The following is a 14,747-nucleotide window of genomic DNA, read 5'->3' on the forward strand; positions in this document are numbered from 1 at the left end:
GAGATAAAAAAGATACAGATGGCATTTCCAGTCTTTGATACTGGGGAGGCGGGGCATATGCATGCCCCAGTGGACTATAAACAACTTAAAGAACTTGCTGAATCTGTTTGTAATTATGGGATCAGTGTCAATTTTACTCTGGTTCGGGTCAAGAGATTCGCCAATATGGCCATGACCCCGTCAGATTGGCAAATGATAGCAAAGGCTACACTCCCTAATATGGGACAATATATGGTATGATGCGGCCCAAAATCAGGCCAGGGCCAATACCACAGCAGTTGATGACAACCAGAGACAATGGACCTTTGAATTGTTGACCGGCCAAGGGCAGTATGCCACTAATCAAATTAACTATCCTTGAGTGGCATATGCCCAGATAGGGGCAGCTGCAGTCAAGGCTTGGAAGGCACTTACAAGAAAAGGGGAGGCTGGGGGTCACCTTACAAAGATTTTTCAGGGCCCCCCAGGAACCATTCTCTGATTTTGTGGCAAGAATGACTGAGGTTGCAGCTCAGGTCTTTGGTGACCCCAAGCAAGCTATGCCTCTAATTGAACAGCTCATTTATGAGCAAGCCACCCAAGAGTGCAGGGCGGCCATCACGCCAAGAAAAAAAAAAAAAAAAAAAAAAAAAGGTTACAAGACTGGCTTAAGATATGTAGGGAGCTAGGAGGCCCTCTCACCAACGCAGGACTAGCCGCGGCTATATTGAAATATCAGAGGCGCCCTAATGTCAACAAACAAAAGGCGTGTTTCAATTGTGGGAAAGCTGGACATTTGAAGAGAGATTGCCATGTACCTGAACGCGCAAGAGGAGCTGTTCTCTGCTCCCGCTGAAGAAAGGGCTATCACAAGACTGGTGAATGTCGCTCTGTCAGAGATGTAAAAGGAAGACTCCTGCCCCCAATAGGTGAAGTTAATCCCTCACAGTCAAAAAACGGGGTGCTGGGCCCCTGATCCCAAGGCCCTCACAAATATGGGAGCCGCTTTATCAAAAGCCAGAGCAGGACAGAGGAGATAACACCCGACGAGTTACAGGAGTGGACTTGTGCACCACCTCCAGTTTCTTACTCATGCCCCAAATGAATGTGCAACCAATCCCCATTAAGTCTCCAGGACCCTTAGCCCCTCGGACTATGGGTCTCATTATTGGGCGAGGAGCTCTCACTTTACAAGGCCTTGTGGTTCATCCTGGGGTAGTGGACCACCAACACCTGCAAGACATTCAAGTCCTTTGCTCCTGTCCCCAAGGTATTTTTTCCATTAGCCCAGGAAATAGAATTGCACAATTAATATTCTTGCCCAGCTCCGATAAGGATGAAGATAACACAAAAAAATTGAGAGGTATGGGTTCTTCTGGCCCCGATTCAGCCTATCTAGTTATGCCTTTGAATGCCAGGCCTACTCTACATCTTTTTATTAATAACAAAGATTTTGAGGGGATTATGGACATTGGAGCAGATAAGAGTATCATTTCATCTTACTGGTGGGCCAAGAGCTTGCCTGTTACAAAATCTTCTCATTCTTTACAAGGCCTGGGTTATCAATCTTGCCCAGAGATTGGTTCATCCACCCTGACATGGCAAACCTCAGAAGGACAGAGGGGCTTGTTTACTCCATATGTGCTCCCGCTGCCGATAAACCTATGGGACAGAGATGTGCTTTCTGAGATGGGAATCACATTAACCAATGAATACTCAGTTCAGACCACTAATATTATGAAGAAGATGGGGTACACAAAGGGAAAGGGATTGGGAAGCAAAGAACAAGGTAGACTTGAGCCCGTCTCCTACAACGGTAACCCAGGTAGACGGGGCTTGGGTTTTTCCTAGGGGCAGTTGGGGTTACAAGACCCATCCCCTGGGTAACAGAGGAACCCGTGTGGATCTCCCAATGGCCGCTATCCTCTGAAAAATTGGAGGCAGTCAACAAGCTAGTTACAGAACAGGTGCAGCTCGGACATTTGGAACCTTCCACATCTCCGTGGAATACTCTAATTTTTGCCATAAAAAAGAAATCAGGCAAATGGAGGTTACTTCATGACCTTTGAGCAATTAATGCACAAATGAACCTTTTCGGCTCAATCCAGCGGGGTTTACCTCTGTTATCTGCCCTGCCTAAGCAATGGAAAATTGTCATTTTAGACATTAAAGACTGTTTCTTTTCCATCCCTTTATGTCACCAAGATCGACCAAGATTTGCTTTTACAATTCCAGACCTTAATCATATGGAGCCTGATAAGAGATTCTGGTGGAAAGTCCTCCCTCAGGGCATGGCAAATAGCCCCACTATGTACCAGCTTTTTGTACAGGCAGCATTAGAACCTGTGAGACAATATTTTCCCTCCTTACTGTTATTACATTATATTGATGATATTCTTTTGTGACCATAAAGATATGATGCTTTTACAAAAATCCTATTCATTTTTGATAAAAATGTTAGCCCAATGGGGACTGCAGATAGCTGCAGAAAAGGTTCAGATTTTGGAAGTGGGTTCCTTTCTGGGAACCATTATTTTCTCAGATAAGATACTTCCTCAAAAATTGGAAATTCGCAGAGATCATTTACATACTCTTAATAATTTTCAAGTTATTGGGGGGTATAAATTGGCTTAGGCCTTTTTTAAAGATTTCCTCTGCCGAGCTTAAACCTTTATTTGATATTTTAAAAGGTGATTCACATATTTCCTCCCCCAGAGCCCTTACTCCTGCGGCTAATAAAGCCTTGCAAGTAGTAGAGAATACCTTACAAAATGCCCAGTTACAGCATATTGAGGAATCATAACCTTTCGACGTGTGTGTCTTTAAGACAGCTCAGTTACCAATTGCTGTATTGTGGCAAGATGGACCATTATTATGGATCCATCCCAATGCTTCTCTGGCAAGAGTAATCGATTGGTATCCTAACACCATTGCACAACTTGTGCTTCATGGCTTAAAAGCAGCAGTCACTCATTTTGGACAAGATCCTAAATTGCTAATTGTTCCCTATACTGCCACACAAGTTCAGGTCCTTGAGGCTACATCTGATGACTGGGCAGTATTAGTCATCTCCTTTTCAGGCCAAATTGACAATCATTATCCTAGACATCCAATTTTACAATTTGCCCTAAATCAGGCCATAGTGTTTCCACAGGTGACAGCAAAAAACCTGCTTCCAGAAGGAATCATAGTGTATACAGATGGGTCAAAAACTGGTGTAGGCACTTATGTGACCAATAACAAAATAGTATCTAAACAATATAATGAAACTTCACCTCAGATTGTGGAATGTTTGGTGGTTTTGGAGGTCCTTAAGGCCTTCCCGGGACCGCTTAACATTGTGTCAGATTCCTCCTCTGTGGTCAATGCAGTTAACCTTCTAGAGGCTGCTGGGGTAATAAAATCATCTAGTAAAGTTGCTGATATTTTTCAAAAAATACAGGCTGTTTTATTACATAGGAGATTTCCTGTTTATATCACCCATGTCAGAGCATATTCGGGTCTCCCTGGGCCCATATCTAGAGGCAATGATCTCGCAGACTGAGCCACCAGGATTGTGGCTGCTGGCCTTTCATCCCAAGTGGATGCTGCAAGAAATTTTCACAAACAATTCCATGTGACAGCTGAAACCTTGCGCCATCGCTTTGCATTGACCAGAAAAGAGGCTAGGGAAATAGTTACTCAGTGTCAAAACTGTTGCCAGTTCTTGCCAGTGCCACATGTGGGGGTTAACCCACGGGGGATTCAACTGCTACAAGTCTGGCAGATGGATGTAACACACATTTCCTCCTTTAGGAGGCTTCAATACCTGCATGTTTCTGTGGATACTTGTTCTGGTATCATTTTTGCCTCACCTCTTACGGGGGAAAAGGCCTCATATGTAATTCAACATTGCCTTGAAGCTTGGAGTGCTTGGGGACAACCCAAAATTCTTAAAACAGATAATGGACCAGCCTACACCTCTCAAAAATTTCGACAGTTCTGTCGCCAGATGAATGTAACTCATTTAACTGGTTTGCCATACAACCCTCAGGTACAAGGCATTGTGGAACGTGACCACCGCACTCTTAAATCTTACCTAATCAAACAGAAAGGGGGAGTCGATGAGGCTCTGCCCTTAACACCGAGAGTAGCTCTCTCTATGGCACTCTTTGCTCTTAATTTTTTGAATCTTGATGAACAAGGCCGCACTGCGGCTGATCGTCAGTGTTCAGAACCAAACAGACCTAGAGAAATGATCAAATGGAAAGATGTCTTAACCGGAAAATGGAGAGGCCTGGATCCTATTTTAATAAGATCTAGGGGAGTTATTTGTGTTTTTCCACAGGAAGAAGACAATCCTCTTTGGGTTCAGAATGCCTCACCCAAAGGATCTCCCCTTCAGAAGATGTGGAAAAAAGAGGGAACACTGAAACAATGGTGGATACTGACCCTTCCACTAGAGATCCTGGTTACTAGTATATCGGGGAAATTGCGTTGGGGTATTATGTCCTCCTTTCCCCTGCCCATGACTGCCATGCACAGTACACAAGTGTTTCATGCACAGTGCACAAGTGTTTCCACTTTTCTTTACTACTGATAGGGAGCTGGGACTTGCCTTTTTACCATTAGATGGGCAAATTCAGGCTCTGATGGAAAATAGAACTTTTCCCTCAAAGGAAGCCCGTGCTTTGTTATGATCTCTGACTTGAAAGACCAAAGCCAGTGAATATCCTTATATAGTGTTTGGCCCCCTTTCTGTGGGTGGTAAGTAAAAAAAAAGTTTAAATAGTAATCAATTAGAGTTAGATTACTTGCTTAATGAATGTTTCTATGCCCTGTGTTAGGATGTTACTAAGTATCCCTTTGCTTTGGTTACTCGCATGCCTAAATTTGTTCCAGTTCCTGTGGAAGCCCCTAGCAGTTTAAGCTTATTTAAAGAAAAGAGAGATTTTAGAATCTCTGCTATTATAGTTGGCTTGGTAGCAACAGCAGCAATAGCTGCCTCTATCACTGCTTTGGCCCTTGCCTTGTCTGCTACGGTTCAGACAATGCAAACCATCAATGACCTTTCCGCAAGAGTGACATCGGCCCTGGACAGGCAGGCCATGGCCAACTCCCAGATATAGGGAGGCCTCATGTTGGTAAACCAATGGATCAATCTGGTCCAAGAGCAGGTGGATGTCCTGTGGCAAATGGCTCAGCTGGGTTGTGAACATAAGCTGCCTGGCCTCTGTATCATCTCAGTATAATTTGAGAATTTTACAAGAGCAGCTAACCTGTCAAAGGCTTTGTCTCGTTATTTGTTACAGAATTGGACCATAGAGGGAGCTGAGGATTGCCGTCTTACAAGTCAATTAGACACGTCTTGACCTGTCATTGACGGAAGGATTTTTCTACCTGGATTTCTGCAGCATTCTCCTACTTCAAGGAATGGGTGGGGGGTTTGTTTGGAATGGCTGTGTGGAGTACTGCTCCTACTATGGATGATCTGCAAACTTAAAGCCCAAACAAGGAGGGACAGGATGGTAGTAACCCAGGCGCTTGTTGCTTTGGAGCATGGTGCCTCCCCCGATATACGATTATCGATGCTTAAGCAATAGGTCACTGACCGCTCAGCTCTTGAACCCCATGAGGCTAGTCTCATTGCACGGGATAGAGTGAGTGTGCTTCAGCAGCCCGGGATAGATGTATGGCTAAACACTGCAGTAGAAAGACTCTGTGGCATAAGATGAGTCTATTCTAGGGAGACATGTCATCTTGTATGAAGGTTGAGTGTCCAAGTGTCCTTCCCCCAGGAAAAAACAACACGGGAGTGGACCAAGACCCCTCCAGGTGACGAGCCTAGGAGGAGGTTTTATGTAAAGCCCCTATGCTTGCACACAGGGGATTTGACCTCTGTCTCCACTCTCAGTACTGGGTGGCCTGTTGCTTCTAAAATAAAAGAAAAGGGGAAGATGTGAGGAGCCGCCCTCACAGTCGCCATTACAAGATGGTGCTGACATCCGTTGCTTGTAGTAAAGTGTGCACAGGCATCAGGGTATCTTTCCATTTCCTGAGTCCTGCCTCTCTCGTGGCGTTAACTGACTGATACTGGGCAGCCAATCCGGGTGGTGCACGTGTCCAACTGTACTTCACAGCCTATAAAAGGGAAGGGTTTTCTGCTCTCTGGGTCTCCTCTCCTGAAGCTGATCATCTATCTCTCGAGATGTATTAAAGCTTTACTTCAGGCCTTTAATCCCAGCACTTGGGAGGCAGAGGCAGGCAGATTTCTGAGTTCGAGGCCAGCCTGGTCTACAAAGTGAGTTCCAGGACAGCCAGGGCTATACAGAGAAACCTTGTCTCAAAAAACCAAAAAAAAAAAAAAAAAAAAAGCTTTACTGCAGAAGGATCCAAATGGTGAGACTGTAACGAGGGTCACAAGAGATATGGTATGGTATAGCTGGGTCTTCAGGTAGGTATATTTGCAATTTTCTAAGGAAGCCTCCAGATTGATTTCCAGAGTTGCTGTACCAGTTTGCAATTCCAGCAGTAATAGAAGAATGTTCCCCTTTCTCCACATCCTCTCCAACATGTGAATCACCTGATTTTTCGATCTTAGCCATTCTGATTCTTATAATGTGGAATCCCAAGGTAATTTTGATTTGCATTTCCCTGATCACTCATGACTTTGAAATATTTGAAATATAAAATTTTGCTTCTGGGGTATCTCAAAGAGTATCAATGTTTCCATTTTATGCTTATACCAAATTTTTATTATCATTTTATGAGGTGATAGACTGAGTGGAGTCTCAGTTCCTAAGACCATCAGAAATATGTGTTTTCTGATGGTCATGATCATCAGACCATGTTGAGAACTGCACCTTTAGAAAATGCACATGACAATGATCTAGTAGATAGCAGAACATAGGGAATTCAATCTAGTATTGATCTGGAAGTTTCATTCTTACTGGCTGGCTTTCATAATGCTGGAAGGTTGTATGCAGAATACCAGAAGAGAAAATTAATTATTACCTCCATCCAGCTGTGAACACTGAGCTACAATGATGCAATTATGACATTAACATCATTGAATTAACCAACGACTTTCAGATTTAATTTCAGAGCCACAAGATAAGAGTAATACCTGATAATATTATCAAGCTAAGGACCTATGGTTAGACAGATGGTAGGCACTAAGAGAGAACCTATTATGCAGACAAAAGGTAACAGTATTTAAGAGATTTCTAATGACTTATCTTAAACTCATAGGTCAATGCATAACTCAAAAATCATTAGAGGTGCCACATCCTTGTCAGTCAATGAGATCATTTAGAAATAATATTTTCTCTCCCATTTTGTTTGTTTGGTTTTGCTCCTATGAGACTTTACTGTTTTTGAGGAGATTTGTTTTCAAAATCAGATTCCCCATCTTCTGATTCTGTGTAGATAAATGATAAAAGATCCTAGTGATGGTTTGTCACAAGTATTATTTCAAAAATAAACTCTTTATATAACAATATAATTTGTTATTAAAAGTACTAAAATAAATATAACTATTAAAATTATAAACATAATTTTCAGTGTTTCCAACAGAAAGTAACTACCAATAAGTTGCCATAAAACATTTCTCTAAGGTATGACTATGTTTCAAATGTTGTCTGATTTCAGAAATGCAAAAGAAATTATACATATGTTATACATGCAATCTGATATTAAGAATACCATCTTAATATGTTTTAACTTACCAAATTTTTGTTTTGGAATAATCATAGTCATTTCTAGGCAACAGTATATTTAAAATGGTGAATAGGAATTTTAATTTGTATATTGCAAAATAATTTTTATAAGAGGAATGTAGAGATGGAATGCAAGCAACAGGTTATTTTTAAATTTAGAGTATAAATGAAAATATAATATTTTTTTGAAAGTAGCAAATAAGTTTTTTGTTAAAGTCCATGTCTTAGTCAGGGTTTCTATTCCTGCACAAATATCATGACCAAGAAGCAAGTTGGGGAGGAAAGGGTTTATTCGGCTTACACTTCCATACTGATGTTCATCATCAAAGGAAGTCAGGACTGGAACTCAAGCAGGTCAGAAAGGAGAAGCTGATGCAGAGGCCATGGAGGGATGTTCTTTACTGGCTTGCCTCAGCCTGCTCTCTTATAGAACCCAAGACTACCAGTCCAGAGATGGCACCACCCACAAGGGGCCTTTCTCCCTTGATCACTAATCGAGAAAATGCCTTACAGTTGGAGCTCATGGAGGCATTTCCTCAACTAAAGCTCCTTTCTCTGTGATGACTCCAGCTGTGTCAAGTTGACACAAAACTAGCCAGTACAATCCATAATGCTTTGAGATCCAGAATTTTATTTTAACTGAAGTCACAAAAATGTTAAGCTTGGTTTGAGAAAAATTGCACAGATTATAACAAGGAAACTTTAATTGCTCAAAATCAACGCACTTGCTAAGGATTCAGTGTATGATGGAAAATAATAGGGTACATGACTACTGTTGATTTATCGAAATGATTATTGCTTTAACGCTTATCTTTAAATATACAAAAGCATAAAAACACCACATAAATTTATTACTTAGGTCCAGTAAGACTGTAAAGAAAGTCATTGCTGCACTCTGGGAACCTGAATTCAATAACTGAAGTTGTTAGTGTACCAAAAGAAAATGGCTATTCTAAGAGTTCTCCTCTGAACATCACACATGTCCTATGGTATATAATACACACACGCACACATGCACACACACACACACACACACACATATATAAATATATATGTATATATACACATACAAGCATACATTAATAAATTAAGAAGTAAAATCAGATCTTATTTATAAAAATGATTAAAATTCATTTTAGATATATTATAAACACATTAGCATTCATAAGAAAATACAAAGATCACTGAATGATTTTGCTTAATATTATGTGTTTGTACATAAAAAGAACCATTGAAATTAATGTAAACCATGTTCAATTGATATACACTTTTCTCACTTCTCATATGACTTTAAATTTTTTCAAAAGAATGGTTTTAAAGTTGTGATAATACTATTTGTAGAAACTAAAATATAAAAGTTCTACTTAACATTTCAATTCAAAATCTCCAACATAAAAGGGTTATTTGATTTAGTTGGATTTTTCTGAGTGATGCTCTAAGTGTCATTTTCCTATCTTTGATAAACCTTTCCCTTTTAGGACAGTTAAAGTATAGTGAATAATTTCTTTCAATTTTTTTCACATTAAATTCCAAGGTTTCCTTCTGAGATTTAAAAAGCCACCAAACTTTATAAACATAAGAATTACTTCCACATTAAAGGACTGATCACAGCAGGGCAGTGCTGAAGGCTCAGGGAATGATTCAGACATTGAATTGAAATGGAACACTCCCCCCAGGTGATTTAGAAAATGTCATAATCTTTTCAATATGACGAACTGAACAGGCTTACAGAGATCAAGGTAAAAGCCAGTGTGGAGGCTAAAAGGTACAATCATCACAATTTGAACTTTTAATCTGAAAGACCTTCAATTTCCTCTCCCATTGGCTTCCACTGGGTAGCTTAAGTACAGGATTCACCTAATTCCAGATCATCTATTTGAGGACATCTTAAAAGCACTATAAAGCATGAGGGATCATGCTAGAAGTTGAGAGATTTAGCCATCCAAAGTCTCCTGGTGCTGCTTCACAGATTCTAACTTTTAAGTATCTTCATGCCTGAAATATAAGGAAAGGCCCTTTAAAGCATTATCAATAAACACTGAAATATTAAAATCAGTCAGTCTTACAGGGTTGATTGGCTGTCTGTAAGACTGAGAAGACATACGTGGGAAGTGACAGTGGATTGTTGTAAATGTTGGTACAGCTGTGCACAGCTGCTGCAAGGCTGACTGCCATTTCCTTGGAATCAAAAAATCCGTGAGTCAAATGACACAATGAAAAACAGCAGCTTTTCAGTGGACCTAGAAAATGTATTTGATGCAATTTATTAGAAACACAGCAGTCAGTATTGATTGACAGGGATATGCCTGCCCCTTTACAAAATGTAGAAGAGTCACCTCTGAAGCATTGAGTGTGCATACAATGATAGAAAGCAGTTTCACTAACCTGTCAGAGAAATAGGATATCCAGTACGATGAACTAGTGAAAACTAGAAAAACACGTTCATCTGCTAAATATAAACTTTGATGCTATAAAACTGGGAGGCTATGTCAATATCACATGGATCATGGAAAAATTCAATGGACCAAAAATAAATAAAAAAAAAGAAAGAAAAAGAAAAGAAAAAGATGGATTCATGAAACAATTCAACAACCGCCCCCCCAAAACAATATTCTAGCATGCACTTGATATTAATCTACAGCTTATCATGAAAATTAATTTAAATTTCCAGATAAATATTAAATAATATAATGTGTGCAATTTTGTTTAAGAACACAGAATTGTGGTTTGAGAAAACACTCAGCAATAGAGCATTTACATAGACTACCTAAGGGCCCTGAGTTTTGAATCTCAGGATAGTGAAATAGAAATAATATTAAGTCTTAGTTATATAGCCATAACCAATATTTAAAGTTCACTCCTGTTTTTTTTGTTTTCTTGAAAGTATCACTCTTGTTTACAGTGCACTTATAGATCATACTCATTCCAGATTATCCTCTAACATTCACCCCACCCATACTGGTGACCCTATTATCTTTCCAGATAGTCCCATCCTATTCCTTTACTCTTCCTTGCTCGCTTTCTCTCTTCCTTCCTTCCTTCTTTCTTTCTTTCTTTCTTTCTTTCTTTCTTTCTTTCTTTCTTTCTTTCTTTCTTTCTTTCTTTCTTTCTTTCTTTCTTTCTTTCCCTTTCTTCCTTTCTTTCTTTCATTGAGTGTAAGAACAGATACTTTGTGTGCATGACGTAACAGGCATGTGAATTCAGTTGACAATGCCCCATAGCACTCTTCCCTGTCCTTCAGCTCTGAAAGTTCTTTCAGCCCCTCTTTTGTGAGATTCCCTAGTTCTCACATAGTGTTACATAAATGTGGTGTTAGTGACCAGGCCCTCAGCAATCACTTCTCTCACCAAATTGGCCAATTGTAATAACACACTGCAGAAAGAAGCACCTGTAATCAAGGCTGAGAGCTGTATTCATCTTTGGGTATAAAGTACATTCTTTACAGGCAGCTTAAATGCATTTTCATCTGCCACAACATCAGTAGTCTGTTCCCCCATCAGGCTATGACCTCCTTTGCCATGAATGTTTTAGCAGTTCTATTATGCCAGGTATATGTCATCCCTTGTTGAAGAGGCCTGAAAACTGATGCTGAAGTTGTTAGTTGTGGTGCAGTGGACCATGCCATTGGACAGAAAACCTGGTATGGTCAAGCAGATTCATGAATCCTGGCAAGGCAGACTGGATTTTTCTGTCGGTCAGTGATCTACACCCCACTCCTTACAGCTTCATGGAGCCTTGGACAGTTACTTTCTTCCACACTGATCTTAAACCAGTGATTGTGCTGTGCTAAGTATGCTTCACACAGCTTTTTCTTGGATAACAACACACTCGAGAGATCTTCATTGGGTCCACTCCTACAGGTTCTCTTGTTGTATTCAGCATGGCAGCAATCCCTGAGTCATAGTCAATTTTCAGAACCCCAAATATCTAGAAAGTGCTGGTCAAGTCAATCACCTCACATGGGGTTGCAAGTTTAAAAATCAATTGCAATTCACTGTGATGCTGACTGTAGACTACCTCGGCATCTTCTGAAATTTCAGAAGAAATTTCTGGATTTGCCTTCAAGAAAGTCTGGGTTGACCTGTTCAAACTCAGTGCTTTTGCTTAAGGATACAGAGCCCACCACCAGCAAGAAGACAGCACATCAAGTGAGGGATGGGGTTGTCACCCCACAGTCACATCTCTGACCCATGATTGTTCCTGTTTGCAAGAATTACCGGGATGGAAATGGAGAGGAGCCTGAGGAAAAGAAGTTGCAGTGACAGACTCAAAGTGGGATCCAGGTCAAGGGGAGGTCCCAAGTCCAGACCCTACTATTGAATCTATGAAGCACTCACAAAAAAGGGACCTATCATAACTGCCCTTCAAAAGACTGAACAAGCAGCTGTAAGAGTCAGATACAAATATTTGTGCCCCACCAATGGACAGAACCAGCTGCATTAGGATTCCTAATTGTTGAATTAGGAAAGGCTGAAAGAAGCTGAGGAGAAGAGTGATCCTGTAGGAGGACCAGCAGTCTCAATTAATCGGGATCCCCAAGATCTCTCAAATATTGGGCCACCAAAGAGGCAGCATACACCAACTGATATGAGGCCCCCAACACACATATAGTAGAGGACTTCCAGGTCTGTGTTCATTCGGGGATGATTCACCTAACCTTCAAGAAATCAGGGGCCCCAGGGAGTTTAGAGGTCAGGTGGAGTGGGAAGTGGGTCATCCACATGGAGAAAGGGTGGGGTGTGGAGGAGGTGTGAGATGTGGAGCAGATAGAGAGTGGATGGGGTGGTAGGAAATGGAATATGGAATGTAAAAAACAAATTAAAAATAAGATAAAGTTTAAAAATAAAAGATACAATCATTCCTTCAAACAGCTTAACAGGTGATATGACTTCATCTTCTGAATTTTTAGTAGTTTGTAGCATTCAAACAACCATGGTAGCAAAATTCTGTCCAAAAACCCTCTCTTGTGTTATACCAACCAGTAATCTGGAGATGCAGAGAGTAGAGATTTCAGATAATTTATTGTGGATCAAAATCAAGGATGTTCTGGGTGCCAAGTAATATCTTCCCTTCCAGAAAACTAGCATACCCTGGATAAACAACCAGAGATGCACCTTGTCCACTACTTTGCAAGGCATGTGCAAAGGCCATGTGAACCTTCCTCAATGGCCATGTGAACTGAGTGCAACACATGAAGAGTCTTGTCCCATAGCATGAAAAGAATCAAGACAGCTTTCATGCTTAGACATCTGGGGGACTGATTTGACCCAATCTCCCTGAAATTCATCACACTTTAACCCAATGGAGATGCTCTTTGTTATGTGATGAATTTGTTCTCTGATGGTCAATTGAAACTGCCTCCCATGCACTTAGAATGAAATTTTTGGAAACATCTACACAGAGATTACTCAAACACATGGAGATACATTGACAGAACCATGTGTGTGACACTTCCAAGTTAATGGGGTCCAGCTCTTTCTCACGAAGGAGAGCAAGGAGGTAAGAAAACAAGCTACTGGCCTCTTGTATTTCCTCTGTCAAGGCCAGAGGAGAATATATCATACATTTGATGAATTAACTCCTCTTTGATGTGCCTTTGCTTGCTGTAAGATAAAGATAAATCCCATTTAAAGTCTATTCTGAACTTGCTGGACTAAGCCATACTTGTAAACCATGTATCACTCTGGGATTTTAAAATGATACCATACTTTTGGTTTCTGCATTTGTGGTTTAGTTGTAGATGTCACCTTCTTAAGTCTTGCATCTGAGAGGATGTGTGCCTGGGCCTCCCTCATCTTTACAAGTCCCTGTACTTGCTGCCTTAAGTACTTAACTTTGATCTTGAGGAAGGAAACCTCTCTCAGAATTAGATATAACATCTCCTTGACTTCTTGCTACATCGATTTTTTTTCCCTTTGGTGAGGTTTTGACTTTACTAGCTCACTCAAATGAAAGGGAACAGGTGACAATATTGCCACCAGTGTTAAGACAGTCTTTTAAACCATTGCAGTTTTGTTTAGCTTGACATACAGTTTTAATCAGGGAATCCTTTGATTGGCCTGCATGAGAAAAGATCTAGCCCTGCAAGAAGGACCAAAGTGTTTCAGCTATCTGAGGGGAAGCCAGAGCAAGGCAGACTGCCAGGCCTCTTCAGTGGCCACTGAAGTCCCAGATTTTGTGGCAGGAAGCAAGATGCTGCAGGCAGCTAGGGGTTAAGTTCAGGGCCACCAAACTGGAAATAGCTGCAGTCAAGCACAAATACCTAGCTGGTGGGGCCTGGTGGAGGTCCAGCAAGGAAAGTTTCCTTAGAGAAAATTCTTTCCTGAAGTGTTCCAGCTCGAATAAGACAGGCATTCTCAGATGATCTTTGATAAAATAACTCATGCACTTTATTCCTTGTAGCGAGGACATTATAAACATTTGAAGATGGGTTGGGATCTAGAGACAGGTGCTTTCTACTGGCTTGGTCTGAGATTTTAGGGACACTTCATCAGCATGTAGAAGGACTTCAGGTTCTTTTTGTTCCTACATAACTGTCTGCTTCAGTCATCTCATGGGGTGTCTTGGTGGTCATGTGTTCCAAGACAGGACCCTGGTCATTAGATTTAAATGCCTACCGTTCTCAATTATGAGAATTGCTGGGGTTCCTGAATCTGCTCTACCTTACCAGCTGTTCTGTCTGGTGGCATGGTTCACTGCTTCACTGTTGGTTACTAATAGGACATTCACCACACTAGTCTACTGGTTGATGTACCTTACAGGCAGGTCATTGGTTACAGCACACAGGATCTGCATTTGGGTGAGTTTGTGTATGATCTTTTTTCCTCTTCAAAGATTTGCTCCCACAATATACTTGACTTCTACTTTCATGTTAGTTTTATGAATCTATTCTTTGATATTTATTTCATTCCACTACTTATTACATTTTCTTTATTGCTATTTATCCTCACTAACTTATCTCTTTACCTTAAACACAACAACCTAAAAACTCAACAAATCTATGGAGAATAAGAGGTTGACTGTATCGTGCAAAGCTCTAACTGATACATGTACAATTCCTGCACCTAAGAC

The 14,747-nt window shown here is 40.7% G+C and overlaps 1 protein-coding gene across 1 annotated transcript; it reads left to right on the forward strand.

The window, feature by feature from the left end:
* Positions 1-1,071: 1,071 nt before the first annotated feature.
* Positions 1,072-1,830, forward strand: LOC147005150 (endogenous retrovirus group K member 7 Pro protein-like). Its single transcript, XM_085836359.1, has one exon. It carries the CDS (start codon positions 1,072-1,074, stop codon positions 1,828-1,830), a length of 759 nt encoding a protein of 252 aa, XP_085692485.1.
* Positions 1,831-14,747: the final 12,917 nt, after the last annotated feature.

Source organism: Mus caroli, unplaced genomic scaffold (genome assembly GCF_978045245.1).
Source record: "Mus caroli unplaced genomic scaffold, Mus_caroli_1 scaffold_4, whole genome shotgun sequence".
NCBI lineage: Eukaryota > Metazoa > Chordata > Mammalia > Rodentia > Muridae > Mus > Mus caroli.

Excerpts from the sequence above, each read along its gene's own strand:
- LOC147005150 (XM_085836359.1), top strand. The coding sequence starts at position 1,072 with ATGCCCCAAATGAATGTGCAACCAATCCCCATTAAGTCTCCAGGACCC.